This window comes from Lagopus muta, chromosome Z (assembly GCF_023343835.1).
Source record: "Lagopus muta isolate bLagMut1 chromosome Z, bLagMut1 primary, whole genome shotgun sequence".
NCBI lineage: Eukaryota > Metazoa > Chordata > Aves > Galliformes > Phasianidae > Lagopus > Lagopus muta.
Window position 1 is genome coordinate 74300915 of NC_064472.1, and position 18762 is coordinate 74319676.

Here is an 18762-nt window from a genome sequence, read left to right on the forward strand (position 1 = left end):
AAAGTCTGTTTTCAAAACTGCAGCCTTACAGTAGAGGTTTCAAGCTCCAAGTACTTTACTCATGCTTCATAAGCAAAAAGCCCTACCGATGAAATCTAACACATTATATTTATGAAGAGCAGGGGATGAGTGTTACCTTATTACTAAAAGGTTAGCTTCATGCCACCTGCACCAGAAAGCGGTAATAATCTCTCATAACAATGAGGTTGGAGGTCCCACTTGAGCTGAGCAGTGCTCCTAAAGCACTTCTGAGGGCTTTCTCTCCGTTCTGTCTTTGCAGCGCTAAAACTGGTGCTGCTCTTTAGCTGGGTGGGTCAGTTTGACACAGATCACAGCTCAGCATAATACTGAACTGGGATCCAGTGGCTGGAAATCTGAAGAGAATCAGCAGTTCTTCCTTGGAGCAGGCTTCTCTGAGCTGCTGCTTTGCTTTTGCTGTATGGATGTAACCTGGCTGAGGAGTGGCAGGGCTGCTGAGAGCTGCTGAAGCGCTGCCTCTGTGCAGCATTACTGCAGCAGTCAGCTGTGGGTCAGCATCTGGGGCAGCTCACAAAGAAAAGCGTGCAGTTTCTTTCCTGAGCTCTCAGGCCTTGGTGTCCGTGTGCTCTGGGAGGCTTACCTTCCAAATAACTGCTCACTGGATCTTCCTGTAGCGTGGTTTTGAAGGCTGGCTTCTGCTTCCTTTGCTATCTCCACATAGTTAGTAAATACTGACTTCTCATTAGGAAGAGCATAAAGCTTTCATCTGTGTCTTCTCGTCATATCTGTGAATAGAGAATAGTTTTATCTGTAATAGAGCCCATCTCACTGCTCCATTTAGCCAAGTCTACCTGTCTGCATGTGTTTTTCTTTCTGATGTTACTGCCAGTGTGTATTCTATTGCTGTAAAAATGTTTTTCACCATTTTTTTCACTTTTTTTTGCATTTTTTCAAGAGTTTTTTTCACTTTCTGAATATTTTTGTTTCTGATGCTTTCTAACTCTCATTTTTTGGTTGTCATAGCAGCCAATTTTGTTGCTAGCTTGCATTTCGTATGCAGCCCATTATGTCTTTGATTTTGTCCTGCCATGTCTTTAAAGCCCGACCCCCTCACTGAGTATCTTACTTTGAACTAACTTCCCAGTATATTATTTTCATTTGCTTCTCTTTGCCCAGTGGAAGTTCTAACTTTAAAGCCTTAAAATGATTCTCAGATAAGATCTTGGCTTCTGATAATTCCTGCTGATATCTTGTCAGCGAATGGTACTGCCATATTTTTTAAAAAGGACAGAAAAGGAAATCTGATGGTTTTGTCACTTCCACAGCTTGAAAGCAGGCTGTTAAGTAATGCAGTGTATGGAAATGGGTGCTACTTTTAAATCCCAGGGGAGGTCTTCAAATGTGTATCAGTTCTGTGTTGAAATTCTTCATGTCCTCAAACTGCTGCTTGCTAAAAATCTGGCATGTGTTTGGAGATAGGAAGGAAAGCTTCAAAAACAAAACAGAAAGCCCATCTCAATGGTAATAACAGCCAGAAATGCTATAGAGTAACTTGTACTGAAAAATATCCTGGGTAAACATTTGCTGTGATTCAACACTGTTGATTTTCTAATAATAAGAAATACAAAAAAACCAAACATGTCTTTACAGGAGCTGTTGTACTCGAAATTTCATGTTTTTCTGAAGCTGAAAGAATATATATGCTAGTTAAGGATACAACTGTCAATGACAAGCCTCTGAATGCTGTGGTGATTCCAGAAGTTATGGTAAGAGATGTCAGAACTTACAACTCGTGTCTCAAACTAAAAATGCTGCCTTCACAATTCCTTTCTCAGGAAGTGAGCAAAAGTGTTTGCTTTTCAGGGGAGGACCTGAGTTAAGCAGTGGGATGTGGGATAATACTGAGCGTTTGCACTTTGTGCATCTGATGTGTTTGTTACTTAAGTCACTTGTCCTGCTATTGAACTGTGAACAGCTGTGAGCACAAGTACAGAAACTGTAAAGGGCAGAAAAACAGAATTTTCATTTTTCTCGTATTTATTTCTAGGATCAAAAAGGCTGGAATAGTTTTAGCTTAATTCTGTAGCAGTTTTAAAAAAAAAAACCCTCTTTCCAAAAGAAAATGCGGAGATCAGACTTTGTGCAAGAGTCCTTCCATAGATTCACATTTGATTTCCATATGTTTCTGTGTTTACGGCCCACTTTCCTGTGAGTCCCGTGGTTTCCTAATAGGCTTTGTATTAATGAAGCAGATTCAGGATAGAGAGAGGGAAATGGTTCCCTGAGCAAAGCCATTTTGAACTCAGGTAACATAGGTTCTGTCCAGAAGTCAGTGTAGCCCTAATTGCTTTCTGCTGAGCATCTTGCAGTTACTGTCCTTCTGGAGTTGTACTATGGCAAAAGAACTGAAAGTCTTATTTTGACTTGTTTAAAACTTCACAGAAGGATGAAAACTTCACAGCAGTGGGAACTGACATAGCTTCAGGTGGGAGGATCTCAAGTGCAATAGCAATAGCAAGGCTGGTAGCTGCATACTTACATGCCTACTATATTATGACTCCTGTGCTTGTCAGAGTTTTCTGGTGGCTAGTGTTTTTATTTAAGTAAATGCTAGTGGCAGTGCTTACATTTAGCTGGCAATATGACGTACTACCCCTCCTCCAAAAGAAGAGTGATAATGTGGGTGATTATGTGGGTGTTATGTTTTGTGAGATAGTTAGAAACAAATCTTACTTCTAAGTAGGTTTCAACTCTTCTTGTTACCGGGAGCAGAACAAAAAGAGCGAAGCACAGAGATGAGCCTAGATGTGGTGTACAGTGTGTGAAGTTGAGTTTATCTACTCTGTTCATTGTGTGTCTGGACTCCTGACATCAGATATGTGGAACTGAAAGCATGGATAATGCTATCATTTACCTGATACAAGTTATTTCTAAGAAAATCTGTTTGAGGGGACTGAGTAGATGAATTTCTGATACGGAAGGAGAGAAGGGCTGTATGTGTACACGGACATTTTCTTTCTATTTGAGCACGTCCTGTTTATGCATACCTCACTCCTAAAGTAATGCCTGCTGTTTATTTTCATGGCTTCTACAACTAGATGCAAAGAGCACATCAACACTATTTGATAGAGAAAATTCTCAGACACGAAACCCTGTTTTTCATCATAGTCACCATCATTAGCTGTTCATTTTTGCCAGTGATGAACCGGAGCTTGAATGCTGCGCTCATAAAAATCTGCACCAGTGGAGCTGATCCTCCCTTCTTCAATTCCATAGCTGCTGTGACAGTGTTCTTGCTAGGAAGATGTTGCCCATACAAACCATATTTGCATCAGCCCAAACAGACGGAAGTCAGAAGTTGCCAAATCCAGACGATGCAGTGGGTGTAGCAGGACAGTCCCACCATGGTTGGCAATGTACCTCACACTGCTGTGGGGCCTGGTATTAGACTGTTGCAAGAGAAAAACTGTATTTTTCTGCAGCTTGACTCTGGAAGTTCAACCCTTCATCTCAGTCAGATCAGCCCTTTGCTATTCCAAACACATCCCACATCACTTTACCTGCTGAGGGCTCCAGCTAAAGCTTTCTCTCTGATGGGGCATTCATGTGTCACCACTCTGTGGACTGCTGTTTTGGCTCTGACTCTTGTAGGTGACACCGGTTGTTGTCACTGATAAAGGAGTGATCTAGGAAAATGTCACTTTCAACTTGCATTCATTCAATAGGTTGTGACAGACTTGTATACGATGTTCCTTCTGTTCCTCTGTGAGCACTGTGGGACTCACCTGCCAAAAACTCTGGGATACTACTCATGCTGCCACACTGTTGCTCAGCTTTTTGCACAGTTCCATGGTCGTAAACCACCAGTTTGCTTGGATGAGCTAATTGAGTTGCTATTCATTTCATGGGATGAGTTGTGCATAGCTGTCCAGAATATGGCTTGTTTTCCACATCACTGTTCCCTTCTGCTGATATCTGTCACGATAACAAAATTTAGAGGGAATGTGTAACCTCTGCTGCCATACCACTAACATCTGCCTCTGTCGTGGGCCAAAGTAATAAAATCGGAAGCATTACTTTTGGAGCAGCACTCATGCTTTGTCATCTCACTAAAAATGAGCCAAGAGTAAAGATGATTAACATTTCAAGTGCCATCCGTTTGTGCTTAGGCCACGCAGCTGTTGCTGTTTGCTAATTAGCCGGGGCAAACTGAAGAGTGATTGTCGATCCTGCTGTGATAGCAGTTGGACTGGATGAGCAGCTGAGGTCCTTTCCAGCTTACTATTCTGTAACACTGCCAGGCCCTGTTTGTATTGTATGTATGCAATCATTTAAATGCAGCAACAGGAAATACCTTCACGAGAATTGGGTAATAGGATGTGTGCTCTGTCGTTCATCTTGTGAATGAGGTACCAAGAAACTGGGGATGAAGTTCTGATCTGTAGTGTTAGAAGGAGAATTGGTAGTAAATGAAAGGCCACGGTGTTTTTGTTACTCAGTGATTTTTCCAAATTACAACTTCAGATGAAGGAAACAGAAGAAGCCATCTTAAAATTCAACGAAAACACAAAAGTAAAGGAGCATTTGAGCATCTGCTCTGTGCTTTGCTGGTCTGTGATATCCCCAGTGCACGCTGTACTCGCACTGGTTTTGGTGCACCTACTAAAGAGCCAGCCCAGATCTTCCATGGTATTGTCACATCTGCCAGCAGCTGTTGGTCACAGCTGGCCACAGCCCTGCAAGGAGTTACTTCCCACCTTCTGGTTTCCTCCAAGATAAGGAGCAGCTGCTGGAGGTGCTGCAGTGTGGCACAGCTGCTGCCCTGATGGCACCGACACCTTGCTTAGGGCTGTAGGTTCAAGCCCTCCTTCCTGGAGGAATGGAAGCAGGAGTCCTTGCATGTGGGGGGTGCTGCGGGCAGTCTTATTGCAGAGGTTTGGTTTTTGCATTGCTGAGTGACCTCCGTAGCTCCTGGAAGCAGCCTGGAAGATAGGCCTTGAGCTGGCTGGCCTGGGGTGCAGAACGCCTTGTTCCCTGCTGTGGTTGATAGGACTGCACGGTATGTGCAGCACAGAGGGGATTAGCACGACTAGTAGGTATCTTGCTGAGCCCGGAGCTGCGCGGTGCAGATCCTGGCAAGTCGAGCAGCGTGCAGTGCCTTGCAGAGTGCCTCAGTCACACGCCGTCTGCTGGCGGCCTCTGAGAAACACGCGGTGAATTCCCTGCTGAGTGCCTGCCCGCACACAGCTCCTCTGCAGGCGCTGCTCCTCCAGCACAGCGAGGAAGGGGCTCCTCAGCATCAGTCACACGTCCCAGCTCGGAGCATCCCGCACCGCTTTGCGCGGAGCGGAGCGCAGCTCTCCTTGGGACCTGTGCCTTTCAGGCGTTGCTGCGGCGGCTCTGATCTTCTGTGCAAGCCTGGAATTTGTTCTGGGACTCTTAACCTTACAGAAAAGCTGTTTTCTTACAAATCGGTCCTTCAGAGGGATTTAGCAGCTCCTCTTAGCCCTTCAACCACAAGCAGTGGTGAGAAGCGAGTTAAACGTAAGGGTAACACTTGAGAAGGCTTCTGCCCTTCCTAGGATACTTTGTTCAGTCTGCATCCCCGCTTTCAGCCTGGAATGGTTGTAACTGGGGATTTACGCTGGAAGATACTGGAAGGAGGCTGTGTTTGTGTGTCAGGACTCTTCAGTTTATGCTGCGTGCAGACACCCTGTTTGCTCCAGGCGCTCTTTGCTGCTGCTTGTGACTTTCAGCAGCAGTCGGCATAGATGTTGCCCTTTGTTTTTTCTTGTACAGTACTGACACTTGGAAAGTATGGAATTTAGATGGCAGTTTTGTGGAAACTGTAAATACGTATTTGCAATGTTATGGGGCTTGAGTAAGGTCTCATATGACTTTCCAAAACACAGCTGTGCTTTTGGATGTGTTGGGATTCACCACGTCTCAGAAATCAGCACAGTTCCCCGAGGTTCTTTGTAAGTGGTTGTAGCTGCTTGCTTTTAGACCCAGTGTGTGGATTCTGTCTGTAAAAGCAAGCAGTACAAGACATGTGCTTACGGTATCTCTTCTAAATGTCCACAACCAGGATTTTTAAAAATTACTTTCTTGAGAAAGAGAAGGTAATCAAGTGCTCTTATCCATCTTCTAGCAAGGTGTTGGGTGTAAGTTTTGGGCTGGTTTCTGTTCTCTGATTCTTTCACTGTAAAAGTTTTTGTTTACTTTGCAGCTGAGTATTATTTCATTTTTTCCTTCTTCTTCCTCCCACCCATCCATTTGTTACACACCACGAGTGTGTGGATTGTGGACCACAGCAGAGGGTCCAGACAGCCTGTTCAGCAAGCTGAAAAGACTGGAGGTGAAATTTTCAAATTTAGGAAGTGAAAAAGGTTTGAAGAGAGAAAAACAACTTTTCCATTCAGCAGCACTCTGCCTTTCCTTGCTGGCAGAATTCAGGGGAGCCTTCACAGTGGAACGTGGCTGATAGAGCCATGAGAAGGGCTTGACTGAAAAGCCAACCTCTGCCTACTGTTTGTATAATACCTGAGGTGGCTTGAGGGGAGGAAATCCACCCCTCTCCTTGGATGTGAGCATCCTTGAGCTGCTGACCTTGCCATGCAAGAAGTGCTTCCTTTTTGCAGCAGTGGCACACAGTGTTTTGTTTAGATTTCCTTTACTGGCTACAAGGGTCCTTTCCGTATACTTAGCAGGCGTAAATGTATTACAGTTTTTGTTCACTGGGCTTTGGTGAGTGCCTTTCCTTTCCAGTGGAGCCTGAACACGCAGGTGAGGCCCATTTGGACTCATCGTTCTTCACAGTACGGGTGAGGGTGGTTGTCTCACCACTCTTGTTCCACCAGCAGCTCAAAAATGTTCTGGGCTCTCCTGACTCGCTGCCCCCACAGAACAGTTATGTCTGAGACCAAGAATGTCTCTTTTTGGCCAAAAGTAAAGCAAGGGGAAGGAGGGGGGAAGAGAAGAAAGGTGTTTCACCTCTGTCAGCCTTCTCACTTGCTTGGCATTACACTTCTGCTGTGTTTTCTCTTTGTGCCTAGCAGTCACAGTTGATGGCAGAGGATGCTTCTCATGCAAGCAGGGATGCAGAGGAGACAGATTTTTATGCAGCTTCAATATCTTAACGCATCTGGCAGAGGGTTAGTGCCTGGCTCCTCCACAAAAGCACCATTTGAGGAAATTTCTTAAGTCAATATTCAAACCCCAGAATACTGTTTGCTTTCCAGTGTCTGAGCTGGCTCACATGCAGCAGTAACATGGCTATTTCAGCAGTGGATGCCAGTTTCCTTCCCCACCTTTACTTGGTAAAGTGGACTCATTTCTGCAGCTTGAGGTTCAGTTCACAAGTCCTGGTAGTTAGCATGGACAGTTAGCACACTGTCTATGTGCTCTCTCCTCCCTCTGTTGCTGTTCAGATCTCTTCACATGTCTGCAAGCTGTCATCATGCTGCTTCTTCATTGCCCCCTGAATCATTCATGTCTAAATTGAGTTCTCTTTACCGCTGTTGTTTTTTCCTGGGACCGTCCTGTCAGCTGTGTGCCAAATTAGTGTTCCCTGAATGCTGTCCAGTTTGTAAATACAAATTACCACTGCTCAGGGACTGTGGCAGACATTTCTGTTTCAGAGCACACTTGCTGAAACGCCTGATGGACTTTTAATGTATACCCACCTCATCGTTTATACCCACCACTGTGACAGGTTGAATAAAAGATGCCTTCATGCTTCCTGGTCTTTCTAGAGTCATTTGTAAGTCATGGATGATGGGATGTTTGAAGACCAGTCTAGAGGGGATATTTCTCCCCATCATCCCCATGCAGTGGATTGGCTGTCTCATCAGGTCCCCACCTGCTGCTTGCAGGCACTGAGCTCAGTGTGGCTCCTGGAAGGGCATCAGGATGCCCACAGCACTTCTGTGCTTGCAGCGCCCTCCAGCAGACAGCCACAGTGGTGTAAGGATGGCACCACAGAATGCTATGGACCTCCTGAGATCATCTAGTCCGACCCATTGCTGAAGCAGGTTTCCTACAGTAGTTTGCACAGGAAAGCATTCAGGTGGGTTTTTGGATATCTTTGGAGAAGAAGACTGCCCAGTCTCTCTAGGCAGCCTGTTCCAGTGCTCTGTTATCTTCGTAGTAATAAAGAAGTTTTCCCTCGTGTTCACATGGAACTGCTTGTGTTCTGCTTTGTGCCTTGGCCTGTCAATAAGCACCACTAGAAATGACCTTATCCTTCACACTATTCTTTCTCATGTACTTTTTACTGAAGATATGGAAGAAAGGCTGTTGGTGATACCTTCATTTTAACGTTAGGCCAAACTAATAGTTTGAGCATAGTTGGAGTGGATCAATGAAAGCTTTTCCAGAAAGATAAAATCAGTAGCTAGCCTTGTTAATTGTCTGGGTGTTGAGTCTTTTTTTTTTTTAATTGAATCTGGATATTTTTTTTTTCCATAAGCATCAAGGAATTATCAGTAAAGACTTTTGAGATGCAGTAGTAATCTTCCTTCCTGGTTGTGGTTTTGGCTAATGCTTTCTTTCCTTCATCCAGGCTTCCAAGATCCCGCAGAACTGCTGGCCACTGCTCGTATTTGTGAATCCAAAAAGCGGTGGTCTGAAAGGCCGGGATCTGCTGTACTGCTTCAGAAAGCTGCTGAATCCACATCAGGTCTTTGAGCTTACCAATGGTGGTCCTTTGCCTGGGTATGTTGTAATGTTTTTTCTGGTTATTGATGTGACTTTGTTAGGTGTTTTGTGATGGCTTCTCTTCAGGCAAGATCAGATTCTGTTCTTGTAAGGATATTAATTGTGTCTGTTCTTTGCCTGGACAGCAGAGTAGAGAATCAAACTGGTTCTTACTGGTATTTAAACAGACTTTCCTTTTCTGTGCAGAGAACAGATTAGTTCCCGACGTATGTACGTTTATCAAGTCTAACAGATCCCACGCCTAGGAAACTCACGTGTCCTTTACAATTAATGCAAATACACTTATGACTGAAAACAGTAGTCTTTTGTAAATAAATGGATACCAAAAGAAAAATGTCATGTTGCCTTACAAAAATGCTCATTTTTGCTTTCATTTCTTCTAACGTGCCGTGGAAACGAACAGGGAAGTATAATAAAGTTTTCTATTTTGTCTCTTGAAAGTTGGCCACAGTTGCAGAATTAACGGGGCCTGCCCAGTCACAGCTGCAGCGTTTCTCACCCTGAGATACAGAACGTAGTGTGATTGCAGGGAGGCACTAAGTGATTACTAGATTTAATCAGCACCATTTTGTTAACACTTCATAAAACTGAAGGCAGTGATTGCAGCCTACTTGGAGTAGCCTCGTTATGCACTGCGTTTTTAACAAAGAACTCTTGTGACTCAACCTTCAAAACAAATGCTTTCAAGAGAGAAATGTAGCCTATGCAGGAAGCAAGTTAAACAAGTTGCACAAACTTTTTGGTCTGAGTTTTGTAATTTTGTTGTGTTTCTAACGTAGTTGAGACTGCAGCTGTGGTAGTTAGTTCATTTTGCTTTCCCCATGAAGTATTTCTGTAGATGTACAGCAGAATGCTTCTCCTTGCTTACTGCTTGTCATGAGATGTGAGTAGAAATTATTTTGCAGTCCTGTTGTGTAGGATGAAAGGCCAAAAAGAGTGAGAACAAACAAAATAGTACTATGAACAAAAAGTCCTATCAACATTGCACACTTGGCAGCTCAGGAATGACTAAGTAAAAAAAAATTCAAAACCTCTGCAAAGATTTAAGATGTTCATTTGGAAACTATGAACAATTTGACCTATTTGGTGAGGAAACAAGTGATTAACAATTGGTCTCCAGCTGCAGAAAGTCGTAGGAGAGTGTGGTTTTCACTCTTTTTTAAGAATTCAGCTATAATGTGTTACGTTAAATAACATAAGTAGGGACTGCTTTTTTTGCACTGCATTGTAACGCTTCTTTTCCCCTTGGCTTTGTTTCTAAATGGAGGTTTCATACGTTCTCCAAAGTCCCCTCCTTCCGAGTGCTGGTGTGCGGAGGTGATGGCACCGTGGGTTGGGTTCTTGGTGCACTGGAGGAGATCAGGCACAAGCTGGTGTGCTCAGAGCCTTCTGTTGCCATCCTGCCTCTGGGAACAGGTGAGAACTGGGACAAGCGCTAGGTTGATGACTGCTCAGTGTGTGCTGAAGACCTTGCCTTCATTCTCCGTGGACTTTCTGTGTTGTGTTTGGGAGCACTAATTGCTGGGAGGAGGGACTGTCATGGGCATAAGCTCTAAGTAATGAACATGGGAACATGGGCTTGGAGGCAGACAGCAGGAACATCTTCCCACGTGGCTCAGGGTTCTATTAGCTTGTGTTCAGCAGGTATTGACCCACATGCTTTTAAAGCTTGTTTTCTAGTATAGTGTGGATCTGATCTCTCCTACCCAGTCTGAAGGTGTGCCTGCCGCAAAGTTAAATGCATGTAGTCTTCAGTAAATATTCCCTTTGTTTTGTCCCTGGAGAAGTTATCCAGCTGGGATGTGGCTCAGAGAGAGGCATTCAGTGGCCCAGCACGTTGCTCCTGACTGGTCTGCGTGCAGCTTCTGCACTGGTCCAGCAGCTGGAAATCCGGATGGATCCCTGCCTGAGGCCTTGTGCCTGCTCATCCTCCAGAAGGTTTGCCTTCATGTATCCACCTGACAAACCACTGCTGAGGATGCCAGGACTCGTTAGCCAGCTGTGGATAGCATGCACAGGGATCTGCTTGCCAGCTGGTCGTGCTTCCTGAGTGAGAAGGAGCTACGGTATTGCTGTGGCCGTGTCCGAGTGGATAGCACTTGGAGAGGCCAAAATATTCTCCCCTTGACAACCAGTGCTGCACTGCGGGGCTGTGAATTCAGCTGTGTGCTGACTTGGTAACAGTTTCTTCCTTTGCGTTTTTCAGAATTTTTCAAATGAAGCAGAATATCTGTGTGTGACACAAAGCACAACAGGCAGCCGTAATGCTGGGGTATGTTTTATGGTTGGCTGACTTTTCAGTCCAGTTGTGCTGCTTTCATGACTTACTTCGAGCACTTCACAGTTATTTATAGAGCAGAGCTGAAGGAGTTGTTGGTGCTTTGTAGCTAACTTAAAAATGCCGTCACATTTTGGGGCTTTTTGTTGGTGCCCAGGTAATGACTTAGGACGAGTTTTGCGCTGGGGAGCTGGCTACAGTGGGGAGGACCCCTACTCCATCTTGGTTTCCGTGGATGAAGCAGACGACGTTCTGATGGACCGCTGGACTATTCTGTTGGATGCTGAAGAGCCCGCTGAAGGTGCAGAGAATGGCATGGCAGAACCTGAGCCCCCCAAGGTGAGATGAGGTTTGGCTTGGGTTTGACTTGCAGAAACACTCGTTCTCTTGAAGTCAGAAGAAATGCAGTTATTGGCGTGGCTGATCTCCTGCTGCTCACTTACCACTGCTCGGGCCTTAGTGAGTATTTCTTAGTGAAGATAGTGCTGTGCCTGGGTCCAGCTCTTCAGTTCTGGTGGGATGGTTGGTCGCAGAACACCTTTCTTTATTGCTTGGCAAAAAGTATCTGATAGCACATTAATGTAAAGATTTACATGTCAATGGCATGCCTATTTGTTTTGCATTTACATTTGAGAAATGCATTTCTCAAGTAAGGGAGGCCAAACACTTCCCATAAGACTAGTGAAACTTGAGCAAAAAACTGCGTATTAGACTAGTGTGGTCTTTCTTGTTACAGCTCAAAAAATAACTGTAAGTTACAGAAATACAGAGGAGGTAAATCCTCCTGTCATCACACTGCCTTCGTGCTGCTGTAAATGCAGCGTCTGTTTTATATTCTTGGAGGAAAAGGCCCTGAACTTTGGTTTGCATTTCTTGTTTCTGTTGAGGAAAATAAAGGCGTTGATTGTGAATGGTGATTTCAGAGCTTTTGTGGATACTGGTTCTGTTTATTTTCTGACAGAATCAAGAAACTGGGTAGAAGAAGGGGGAGCGAAAAGAAAAAAGAAAGCTGTAATAACGGTAGTCCTTGTCCAGCATTTTTGTGTAGTTGCTGGAAAGTCACAGGCATTGTGTGGGTCAGAGAACTTAAGCTGCTGATGTTCTGGGTATTTTTATTTAGATCTGCCCTGAGTGTTCCTGATCTGCTTCTTAGAGACTGAAGGTGTGGGAATCAAGGGCTGGCCTTGATAGAAAAGCTGTGGAGTGAGCTGGCATACAAAGGAAGGATCAATAGGAAAAATAGTAGGGATCTGCAGAACCTTGAGGTTGTTATATAGGGAGCTATTTAAAATGCAGCTGAGTAGGTGAAGTCAAGTTCTGAACTCGTGGCATGGGGTTGCTGCCAAAAATAATAGTGGTATTAGTGTTTAGTAATTTATATGTAGCTGTTGCATAGAACTTCTTCGCTTTGAGAAGCTGGGTTGGCTTTATTTCTGCATTTATTTTTATGTCTGCCTTATTATACTCATTTCTTGAAATAAGATTAAGTGTTGAAATTCGTAATAACTTGGGAATAATGACAGTACATATAAACAACTGCTTTATTTTTAGTGCTGTTTTTCTGGAAAACGTTCCTGAATTTGTCAAGATGCAAATAACTTGGAAGAATAATCTACGGGTCTTCCTTTTGTTGAAGAGTTTTGGAACCTCTGCATTTAGGAATGTAAGCCTTGAGGAAATAATACAAATAATTCTTCCCCTTTTTATTTATTTATTATTTTTTTTGACAGATTGTACAGATGAACAATTACTGCGGTCTTGGCATTGATGCAGAGTTGAGCTTGGACTTTCATCATGCTAGAGAAGAAGAACCAGGGAAATTTAATAGCAGGTAATCCTGGGGAAAACAGAAAAGGGGAGCTGGAAGTTATGTAGTATCCCAGAGCTTCCAATTTATGCTGTGGCTGATAATCTTGCTACAAGTGTTCACAAATAATGTTGCTTGAGGCAAAACTGGAACAGGCAGGAGTTAAAGAAGCCATGAACTCTTAGGCGTACAATTGGTTTGCCTTTTTGTTTTTCCTTTTTTTTTCCTTTGTGTTCCAAGAGAGAACATAAGATAAGTTTTTTGGAAGCCCTGTTATTATTATTCACTGTACTTACTTGCCAATGACTTCAATGTCAAATTCAGTAAAATTTCAAGTTATTGGAAATATCCCATTGAAAGCCTTTAGCAGGAGAGAAGGCAATGCTGCTGCACGCTGTGTGTTTGCCACCCTCATGCAGTGCTGTGGCAGTATCTGCATGCATGCTGGTCATTACAATTTTTAAAATATCTCTGAGTCACAAGCGAGGCAGTGCAGTAAGGTTTTGTACTTGGGTCAGAGCAATCCCAGTTATGTATGCAAACTGGGAGAAGAAGTCCTTGGGAGGTGCCCTGATGAGAAGGGCTTAGGAATGAAAACTAACCATGAGCCAGCAGTGTGCCCTTGCAGCTCGGAAGGCAGATGGTGTCCTGGGCTCCATCAGCAGAGGGGCAGCCAGAAGGGACAGGGAGGTGATCATCCCCTCTACTCTGCTCTTGTGAGGCCCCATGTGCAGCACTGCGTCCAGGGCTGGAGCCCCCAGTACAAGGACAGAGCTGTTGGAGAGGGTCCAGAGGAGCCACAGAGATGATCAGGGGCTGCAGCACCTCTCCTATGAGGAAAAGTTTAGGGAACTGGGCTTGTTCAGTCTGAAGAAGGAGGAACCTCACTGCAGCCTTCCAGTATTTAAAGGTAGATTATAAACAGGAGGGAAATCAAATTTCTACATGGGTAGATTTTGATGGGACAAGATAGTTTTAAAACCAAAGGAGTTTTAAACTAAAGGAGGGGGCATTTAGATGTCAGGGGGAAGGTTTTTTTCTGATAGGGTGTGAGGTGCTGGGGCAGGTTGCTCTGAGAGGTTGTGGATGCCCCATCCCTGAAGGTGTTCAAGGCCAGGTCGGATGGGGCTGTGGGCAACCTGATCCAGCACTTGATCTGAGGGTTGGCTACTGAAACTTGGAACCTGGTGATACTTGGGGTTCCTTCCAGCCCAAGCCCTTCTTTGATAAAAAGCATGCAGATGAATCAATAACAGCACTTGTTTTTGTTCCTGTAATTATTGAACCCGATGAGAGAAAAAAATCACATTTGTGTAATTAATCAGTAACCCTTCATAGGAGTTGTTCTTGACTGCTCTTTACTCTGTATGTTTGCAAGCTAATATCCTCTCAGTTGCCAGAACAAGCTATTACAGCTGCATAGTGTTCCAGTCTCATCTATTAAGAATCTTCTCTGATCTCACCGTTCTTGCATGTTTTATCAATGCAGATGTTGCTCATATATCTCCTAAAGTGTTGAGTAAGATACTGATGTTCTCCTTACTGACACAATATTTAGGAGTTATCCTTTGATCTTTATTTCCCTGTGCGCTTTTAATCTGTCTCATCTTTAGCATCACGTGGTGTGCAGCATCTGCAGTGCAGTGAGCAGTGACTTGATATCCCTCTTGCAGCTTCAACATGCCTATTTGGACATGGTGCAAGAATATCTTGGAGAGCGTGTGGGAAAAACAGCGCTTTGGTGGTTTGGGGTTTTTTTTTGCAAATCTAAAAGACTGTATGGTTCTGTGATTCAGGGTCTGAGAAAGAAGTATGAATTACCAATTGATGCTGAAGTATTGTTTCACAGGGACGAGCAGCTTCTGCAGACTAATGCTACTGGCACAATTGCGGCCTTTCAGCATCTGTAATGATAACTGTTAAAACTTCTGCTTTCCCCTTTCCCAGCATATGCAAATGCACACTCTCTTGCCAGCCAGATGAGCTCACCCTTCTTTTTTTCAGTGAATTAACTGAAAAGCGTGGTGATTGAACACCAAACACAGCAGTAGCTGTCACACAAGCAGTGCTGCATGCAAGATGGGGATGTTGGGTGGTGCAGTCAGAGTCTGCATGGAAGAAAATGTGCATGTGTGCTCTCTCTGATTCGATACCTTAGGTTGGTCAGTGTTGTGAGAACTCTGAGCTCCCTGGCGCCATGCTGTGCGGTGTCTTTGCAGACTCCAGACTCCATTCCTGGGTCTGGGAGCTCACAGTGCAGTGGTGATCAGTTGCAAACACAGCACGGTGTTTTGGCAGTGTCAAAGCCAGTGTGTGTTGGGTGTCAGGTTTTATGAGAGTGTTCCCATGGTGTAAAACTGAGGATCAGGGCATCTGCCTTCATTCCTAGTATTCATATTTGAATGCTGGCTGTTTCTGTAGTGCAATGCTTGCAGAAAAACAAACCAAAGGGCCATTCCTGGGCTGAATAGGCCAAGTCTCCACACTGATCAGAGCAGTGGGATGTTACCTCAGTATCTGTACTCCAGAACGTTCCAAATAATTCTGGGGTGACATAATGGTGCAGTGTTGCAGCCGAGCTTACGCAGAGAGCCGCGGCTCCATGGGGACAACCCTGCACAGGAGGCCCTGCTCTCCCCCTCATCCCCAGTGCCATTCACAGCAGTGTGAGCCTTATGTTGCAGTACAGACCTTGAAGCCAGTGAGCACAAATAAAGTGCTTCGAAGATGACTAGTCTTCCCTGTATTGCCAATTAAATGTGGTTCAGCTACTATCTGAATGCTATATTTGGGTTTACTTTAGGAGATGATGCTTCTTTCTGCCAAATGGGCAAGTTCACAGAATGACAGAATTGTAGGGGTTGGAAGGGACCTCCAGAGCTCATCGAGTCCAACCCCCTGCCAAAGCAGGTTCCCTACAGCAGGTCGCACAGGTCAGCATCCAGGCAGGTCTTGGACATCTCCAGAGAAGGAGACTCCACCACCTCCCTGCAGTCTGTTCCAGTGCTCCGTCACCTCACTGTAAAGAAGTTCTTGCGCATGTTTGTGCCGAACTTCCTATGCTGCAGTTTCCGGCCGTTTCCCCTTGTCCTGTCTCCACTCACCACTGAAAAGAGTCCGGCCTCGCCATTCTGCCCCCCACAACTTAGATATTTAGATATTTATAGACCTGGAGTTAGTTTGTTGTTCAGCAGAGCTAGCAACAGACTTTGGTTGGCACTCCTTCCACCAAATCATGCCCTACATGAGGATACTCAAAAAAGAGCAGTATCTCTGTCTAATTGGGTGTGCAAGGCTCACCCTCCCAAGCCTGGCTAACTTTTAATCATAAAGTCTGCCCCCTTCAAAGCCACAAGGTAGATTTTGGCATGGTAATGATACAGAAGTCTAATTTTCTCTTTTCCTCTGTGTCCTGACACAGTTCCTAGCTGAAATGGAATGTATGTAGAAGAATGTAGTGATAGGCTTTTGTCTTTGGCAGTTTTTGCTCTTTGCTGTGTGCCAGCGTGTCCCGTGGACTCTGAGGTCTGTAGTGCTTTCTTTGCAGTCACGCAGTTGAGAACTGTGTCTGCAGTTACAGCTCTCTGTCGTATTCTTTTTGTTTCCTCAGGTTCTCTCTTGATGTAACTGGAGTTCTGATTTCTTGGGGGTACTTGAAGTGTTTTGTTTCTTAGCTGTATTATTTTTCAATTGTAGTTAATACATTCAAATTAGACAAAGCCTGTTTTAGCACAGACGCATCTCTTGGCCTTGTCTGGAGTGGAGGCAGATGCCCAATGGTCTTACATCAGATATCTTTATCTCAACTTTTTAAGACTGTTAACATGTACAGTGAATCATTCCCAGTGTAATAGTTTGAAAGAACTGAACAGTCTCTGCCTGGAGAGTGGACTTGGAGCCACGTGCTGAGCTGGCTGTCGTCACCACATGAACATAACTCAGACATGATGTTAGGGATGTTCTGTGGGTTGGATTCCAGTGACAGCGCTGTGCTCGCAGGGTGAAATAATGGAAATTGATGCTTTTTATTTCAGGGCTCTTTAAGGTTGCTGCATATCTCAGTGTTTCCATTATAGAAGAAAAGACCAGTGTTTGTTTACATAACTTAAAATATTTTGACGTCTCTAGGGATGCCGTAAAATCTTCCTCATCTTTTTTTACTCCAAAATTAGATACCATAGAGCTCTGTCACTGATTAACACTACAAAGCATATTTTCAGTTTCCACAGCTGAGCCTGGCTTAACTGAACGAGCAATACATAAAGTCCAAACTCAGAAATGTTTGTGCCTTGACTTTGTGCTTTGATTATTTTGTCAGCGCATGATGAAGCAGTTCAGAATGTTCCATGAGGACTCCGAGGTCCTAACCAGCATTACAGTTTTTCAGCCCAAAAGTTTACTTGTCGAACTTTCTGCATCTCTGTATCTCCACGGGCCTTCACAGCACAGTTCCTCTCTTAAATAAAAGATGTATTAGGTAGCACTTTGTGGCTTAGCTTTCTTTCTGTAATAAAGCTGTAAGAATTCATAGAGGTTTTTAGTCAAAGAACTCTTCAAGCATACCTGCTGAGAACAGTGCTAGTGTGTGCTGACATGATGCTTGTCTGCTCCTAGGTTTCACAACAAAGGAGTTTATGTGAAAGTTGGGCTGCAGAAGATAAGCCATACCAGAAACCTTCATAAGGACATAAAGCTTCAGGTTGACCAGCGAGAGGTGGAGCTACCAAACATAGAAGGACTCATTTTTATTAACATACCCAGGTAAAAAGGAGAGAAAGTAACCTCTGTGGAGACGTACCTGCATATACATGTGGCAGCGGTGCTTTCTCTTTGAGCATCTCCACAGTGTGGACGGGCAGGTCATTGTTAAAGTGTAATTTTGGTTATTGCCAAGCTCTGGGCTTGCAGTGATGCCTGTGGAGTCTCTCAACACCATTCTAACAGTGTTTTTTTCTGACCCTTTAAAACTCACAATCGTGCTCCAATAAAAGGTGTTACTACCTTGTTTTCCCAGTGCAAACCCCAGTACAGCTGCTACTTCTCCCCTGTCCTAACAGTAATTAGTAACTGTATCATCACTGGAGACAGATGTGTGTGGAGTTGGTGATGCTGTTTTCTGGATAGCTGTGGAAAGCCCACACCTCTGAAAATGCTGGCACTGTTGCAGACGCTGCACAGACACCAGCAGGGAGCTGGAGGGAAAGCTGTAGGAAATGTGACTTCCTTAAATTTGCTGGTGATAAGAGTGATGTTTTTTAATTTGTGTAATAACAGCAATGCATTAGTGCAGCTATACTGTTTTTTTTTCAAATATGCTCTAGCCTTAAACCTCTCTGTATGTGATTTCAGTCTGCTTTGAATGTGTTTCATCTTTTCATTCATATGCCAGGAGTTGGATATGGTGATCCCTGTGGGTCCCATCCAGTGTGGGATAATTCTGTGGTTCACTTGTATTTATATACACACACAGACATGTGCACACTCATGCATATGTTGCATAGGAGAGCTGTGGAGATCAGAGTTAGCACTGGGCAGGCAGTGCACCTAAAGAATAAGCAAGTTATAAGAATGAAGAAGGTCAATACTGCACAAAATGCAGAAGTTTCTCTCGTTCCCCAACGACCTCGACAGAATGCTTCCAAATTCTAGGAGAGCATTTCTTGCTCTTAGTGCAGGAAAGCTCGACTTCTCCCTCCCTCTGGAGATGAGCAGAGTGCTGAGCTTTTGAATCCTGGCAGAGCAGAGGTCCCAGGTGGGCTGGTCACTGTGTGTGTTCTCTGTGCAGCTGGGGGTCTGGAGCTGATCTCTGGGGCACTGACAGTGATGACCGCTTTGAGAAACCACGCATTGATGATGGCCTGCTGGAAGTTGTTGGTGTCACTGGCGTTGTTCACATGGTAGGTTGTCACTCTGCTGCAAATAGAGGAAATACATTTCAGTGAGCCTCTCTGGTAAATATACTCTTCTCAGATTGATTTAT

The 18762-nt window shown here is 44.3% G+C and overlaps 1 protein-coding gene across 1 annotated transcript in view; it reads left to right on the plus strand.

The window, feature by feature from the left end:
- Positions 1–18762, plus strand: part of DGKQ (diacylglycerol kinase theta) — an 83670-nt gene that overhangs the window by 55951 nt on the left and 8957 nt on the right. Inside the window, 7 exon segments of the mRNA XM_048932085.1 lie at positions 1630–1745; positions 8543–8694; positions 9965–10113; positions 11133–11314; positions 12706–12806; positions 17397–17543; positions 18568–18679. Coding sequence (XP_048788042.1) covers positions 1630–1745; positions 8543–8694; positions 9965–10113; positions 11133–11314; positions 12706–12806; positions 17397–17543; positions 18568–18679 — 959 coding nt within the window.